The 5,706-nt window shown below is 44.3% G+C and overlaps 2 protein-coding genes across 2 annotated transcripts in view; one reads left to right on the top strand and one right to left on the bottom strand.

The window, feature by feature from the left end:
• The window catches only part of T265_12572 (hypothetical protein), a gene marked incomplete at both ends in the record, with an annotated part of 21,275 nt that extends 20,302 nt beyond the window's left edge, over positions 1 to 973 (top strand). Inside the window, one exon of the mRNA XM_009164396.1 lies at positions 518 to 973. Coding sequence (XP_009162660.1) covers positions 518 to 961 — 444 coding nt within the window. The remainder of the gene's footprint in view (positions 1 to 517) is intronic.
• Positions 974 to 5,011: 4,038 nt separating this feature from the next.
• T265_00540 (hypothetical protein) overlaps positions 5,012 to 5,706 on the bottom strand; it is a gene marked incomplete at both ends in the record, with an annotated part of 2,939 nt that continues 2,244 nt past the window's right edge. The window contains one exon of the mRNA XM_009164344.1: positions 5,012 to 5,686. Within this exon, the coding sequence (XP_009162608.1) occupies positions 5,012 to 5,686 (675 nt within the window). The remainder of the gene's footprint in view (positions 5,687 to 5,706) is intronic.

The raw sequence follows: 5,706 nt of genomic DNA, 5'->3' as shown, positions 1-5,706 counted from the left end.
TTTCGATGTTAGTGCTAGGCTAGTCTCTCAAAAACAAAATTAGTTTGCAAATGAGTTTATTTCGCCAATTTCGTGCAATTTGGTTTCAAGTAGGACAAAATTTCGACGGAAACTAAGGGAGTGCATCAGGTACAAGGGACCTCGCGCTATTTGAATTTCACCTTTCATCGATCCAGACTTTCGGTGAATTGATTGGTTGATTGATTGACTGGCCTGGATGCTTGCCGGGTCTCAGTAGGTTTAGGGCATTCCGGGGTTATTTTCAAGCTAGCCGACCAGCGTGTGTCGATAGCTGTTCCACAAGAGGTTCACACATAAGTTATCACAGCTGATGACGACTGGAACCGCCAAGTCTCAGTGTTTTCTAAGTGGGCTCGGTATCATTGAACTTCCAGTTCTCCGCATTATTAAATCATCTAGTTTTTCAGCGAATGCTCCCAATATTTATCCTTGTTTGTATTCGTAAGTATTTGGCCGTCATACGGCCTAATATCTCCGTTCCTCGTTGTTATCAAAGAACCTTCGAGAATCTTCAACCATCGCTGTGGTTCTGGAACACGGCCGTCTGTTCGATCTGCCCGCGAGTCGTTTGTTGCTGATACCTCACACTGGAAGACATCATCAGTTACGTGTACACTGTGCCTCAGTCCTAGGACATCCAATAGCCGGAGATTTGATCTACACAGAATGGCCATCCACCACCGAGGATCGTTCACTTTTGCAATCAGCAAATCACCGACTTCCTCGAATGATGTTACATGCTTACAATTTGAAATTTGATCTGTCCAATATATCGAGAAAAGCTACTTCAGGTAGACTACCTTTATCGGGACCTACAACTCCCGGTGTTTTGAATGTGTATTCCAGTTCACAAAACCCCTTCAACGACAGTAATATCTTTTGGAAGGTTGAGAGGAAACTTTCTACTCTTGACCAATGGTGGGATGTATATAATTATTAAGTTGCAGAGGATAATGAAGTTGATTTTATCTCGATTCTTTTGTTCTGTTCAGCTTGCCAGCTATCGGCTTGTTCGCATTTGCCTGTTCTACTTAAGCGGATGGTGTCTCGATGGAGTAACGTCATAGCCAAAATTACGTCGAATCTCATAGATGGTTGGGCGATTTTTTGTACTTATATAGCTAGACAGAAGTTGTCTCAAACGATTAAATCTTCGTTGCTGTTGTCAACAAAGCGAACGGCGGTAGTGATGTTTCTCAAGTTTAAGAGTGTAGTACTGAGGCTTTGAATTGGGTACCATGTTGGTTGTTCCAACCGCAGCAGTTGTTCATCGACGATAGGAGCATGAAGAAGGCCACTCAGTGAAGGTGATGGTTGGCACATCATTTATGTCTTTTTGTTCAGCACAGAAGGTTAGTACAGACGGAGACCCCCTGACCAAAGAGCTCATGCGAAAATAGTACAACGCCTAAAAATCACCTGAAAACATGGGCATCCTAGTGGATTTGAGTGATGCACACTTACTCGATGTTCGAAGAATTTGTGGTTGTACGAGGTTGGGATCACATAAAAACGCGGAAAATTTCTGAGTTAGAGATGATAGACTGGGCGGGCACTGCCTTGGGAGGTTGCAACTAGATGGATACAGCTGTATGGCTAAACTACCAAGGCTCAGGGAGGCGAGATACAGGCTCTCTCTGGTAACGGCAAGGCAAAGCAAGAGGGATCCGCCCCCATATATTGAGAGTTCCTACAACTTGTCTATCAAAGAGGATGTGTCGATATTGCCTTTAAGCCCGTTCTGAATAGAAACGACTGGGGAGAGGTAAGACCAACATAAGACCAATATTCAAATTCAAGGCGAATTTGGATTTATAGAGAAGTTGAACGAAGCGAAGGTGTTTATGGGTTTAAGGTGGAAAACCAACCTTCCCAGAAAGTTGAAGAGTTAGTAGATGAGGAACCAAGAACAGTGAACCAGGAAAAAAGGAGGAGTGACAATTGACCCGATCGAGTGGAGGGAATTGTGTGTGGAACGGCTAAGAAAAGAGGTGTATACGTGAAGGAATTTGGATGAGCTGAACGATTTTGCACTCAAAATGCCACAGTTGCAAATCCTGATAAGGTTAGCGTTTAAAGCTGTGATGTGTGGTCATCACGTAATTGGTGAGTAGTAACGAGTCAGGAACGGTAAGACGAGGAATGATGAATGCTATCGTTTGGATCATGGGATGAAACAGATGACAATACGTCATCGCCTTAAGAGAAAATGGTGTGTCAAAGTGCAGATCCTTCGAGAGTTCTTGTGTCGGTTTTCTGAGTCTGAGAGACAGCGCAGTTAAGGTACACTTGGGTGGATGGACTGCTCAGAAATATCTCAGTCCATTCGATGCCGTTAAAAGTGCAAATGGCGTGCGACTGAGTAGAGAGTTGAACGAGAGTGACTAGCCAGCATGTGGCCGCCGAAGTGATCTCTGCCTGATGTGAACTGATACACGGAGAAAATAAGAAAAGGGCAGACTCTATAGATGTAAAATTGTTGCACCTGCTAGAGCATGGAATGGATTGACCGATATCAACGTGTAAGAAAAACTCGTAGTTTTTTGCAGTTCATTGGGAATAGTTGTAACTAACGCACTATATGACAAATTCCGTGGCTAGATCAGATGAAACAGTAGTGAAAGGAAGAAGGCTTTCGCTGCGGAGTTATTTATCGGAAAGTGCCAACAGACCGGTTACAGACCATTGGACAGGGATGCAAAACTCTCATTTGCATCTTATTTACAAAAACTGGACATCCATCTTCTCCTGAACGCGTCTCCTTGAAGTTTCCTGGATATTCATTGACTCCAATCATTCCTAGCTCAAATCCAAGCAGATCCACAAATTCCGCAATATGTCTCCCTTTTCAAGAGAAGCGAAGCGAAATTCCACGAACAACATACTACTCGCGCGCCCCCCATCAGTAGTATCACCGTTACAGTAGTAGTATTGCCCAATCAGCAGTCCTTTTAATGGATGCATAAGCGGAAGAAATCAGTCTGTGACATTTGAAAAGTGAAGCTATTTTACAGAAATTCGGCTTCCCGTTTCCATCATATGCAAGGTCCATTTAGCCGAGCTTCTTACATACTTCAAGAAACTGCTGGATTCGTTTGCACTTTTGTTATTTCGAATTACCACGAGTTTTTGTTCGACTTTATTAGTGAAGGTTGTATTTCGTTAGTTATTCGTGCGTCTGTACCTGGAGCCGAAATGTGTAATGTATGGAAATTCTTTCTTGAATACGCCGTACAAGCAAAAATTATTGATTTTACTTTGTGTTGTTCTAGTTCGAACCCCGTCGCCAGGGTTTGTGATTCAGATAACAAGTCTTCCAGACGTTCAGTTATGAGAATCACAAGCCTTTCGTTATCATCAGAGTAATGATGCTTCATGGTGGGTTGCTGCGGGATTTTGCGGCATACCCGCTCAATTCAGTTGGCTCCTGTCTGTGCTCTTTTTACCCTCAGTTTTTGGTTTCGAATTTACCGATTGACTCTCTCAGCTATCCCAATAACAGTCGACTGTCAAAATGGAGCAGGCAAACTCCAAAGCAGTGCACTCTTTTCTAGCAGTATCCTTACTCACCTGTGGTCGGTCTATGGGGGAGGTTCGCGCTGCCATCCGACAGTCCCTGCGATAAAGTCATATTGATTTGACTGGGAATAGAAATATTAATGGCCGGTCTGTTCTGCAATTGGTTCGCAAACATATCGTTCCCATGTGACGAGGCGTCGTCGGCCCGTGCGCGGAAGATCAACGACTACTTTATTAAAAGTCAATCTTTTTAAGTGATAACACAGATAAGAGACTACGCACAGTGGTGTTCTACTGAGACTTCTCGGCACCGCATATAATACTGCCGTTACTGTATTAGGTGGGTAATATGACCGATACCGTCTTTGGGTAGAGAAATTTTGTGTCCTTACGCTTATTTGCTGCCAACAGGAAACACCTGAGCTGTGCTAACTGTTTGACACTAATGCGGATAGTTTTGCTCCATATTTCATTGATGCAAACAAGTGAATCGGAGCAGTAATCAGTCGTTCAGCTTTGACATCGTTTCAGCCCACGGTGTCGTGCCACTTGAAGGAGGCACGGTGGTTGGGCTACGGTCAATTCGCACAAGCTAGACAGGAACAATCGAAATGTCTGGGTTGAGTTCGAACCCGGTCCTCTCGTTCAACTGTATGGAACTCCTACACATAATCCAATCCTATCTATATCCATGGGGCGCGATGTCTCAAGTGGGTAGAGCGTGAATTTACTAACCGAAAGGCCCGTAGTTCGAGCCCGACCTCTATCTCTCTACTTCCCATGTCTAGGCTTGGGCAACCTGGCAGTATCTCAGCCCTCGTGCTTCCTTCGGGTTGCATGGCAGCTAGGCACCGGAAGGGTGCTACAGCTGAATGATCTATTTCTTATATTATCTATATCCATAGGTCCCATTTTTATCCTCTTGATGCCTGCGTTGTTAAAGAATCATCCAAGATTTCTCCGTATTTTTGGGCTTGTTGCCGATATCACCGAACTAATGCAATGACCCAAGGTCATTTCTCAGTCCCTTCGGACGCATTCAAAAAAGAAGCGGCTTATATGTGAAATGTATGCTCTGCTCGCAATTTGCAACGTTAAAGTATAAACTGTACACTTGACAACACAAAGCTGTGGCAATGTACGATGAGCGGGAGAAGAATGATCGGATGGTAGCGGTGATTGTCGTGGAGTTTGAGGTAGAAAACCTGTCTTCACTCCTGTTGTCGTGGGCTAGCAGGAATACGAGGGATATATAAAAAAGGAATCATCTTTCTGCTACTACGCCCAGGCATCCATTAGCCTAAACACACACACACACACAGTTGCTGCAAGCCTAGTTTTGTACAGGGTAATCGTTGTTTTGCAATCATTAGGGGGGAACTCTGTTTCTTTAAAACTGTACATGGAAAAGCAGTGAGATTGTTGTAAAAAGGGTAGAAGCTTTTGGGAGGATAACGATAAAATACCGGATTCAAACATCTGTTTCAATAGGTTTTTCCAGGGAACGCGATTTACCATATTTTCCTGTGTGCTTATTTGAAGGGGTTAGCCAGTCGCATCGTTGAAGGAATGTGATGGGCCTCGACTGACGTGTGTCGATGCAGGGTGGGGGTGGTAGGTCTGTTGTTGTAGATTTCCACGCTACAGAACGCCCATCTCCACTGGAAGTTGTGAATGGAATGTCGGGTATCACGGTTGTGTTATCGATCGGCACTTGCCTATCGGCTTTCTGCATATGCTCATTGGTTGTGTGGTCTGGCAGATATTCTGTCAGTTGTTTTTCTGTTAGACGTTTAACACATTGCATGCACTCGGTGGGTGACCCGACTTTGGACTGGGCGGATCGACTGCGTGCTATGCCTGGATATATTGGTGGCGATTGTTCATCGGGTTCCGGAGGGCAGGTTTTAAGTGGATCCTGGACCAGTTTCTGTTCGTTTGAGAGTCGTTTGTCACCCTCATTACTTGTTTCCTCAAACGCCGCCGTTCTTTTTAAGCTACTCAAGTAGTCATCTGTAGAGTGACTTTGTTTTATGCGCCTCGAGCTCTTCCGATCAATCAAACTCACTTTCTGCTCGTTAACGCTACCTGATTTTGTGAGCAGAATACTTCTACCTTTCATTTCATTCGGCTCCATCTCATGTGTCTGTTTGAAGCCACTTTTTT

This window comes from Opisthorchis viverrini (assembly GCF_000715545.1).
Source record: "Opisthorchis viverrini unplaced genomic scaffold opera_v5_5, whole genome shotgun sequence".
Classification (NCBI taxonomy): domain Eukaryota; kingdom Metazoa; phylum Platyhelminthes; class Trematoda; order Opisthorchiida; family Opisthorchiidae; genus Opisthorchis; species Opisthorchis viverrini.
This window is presented reverse-complemented; position numbering and strand designations above follow the sequence as displayed.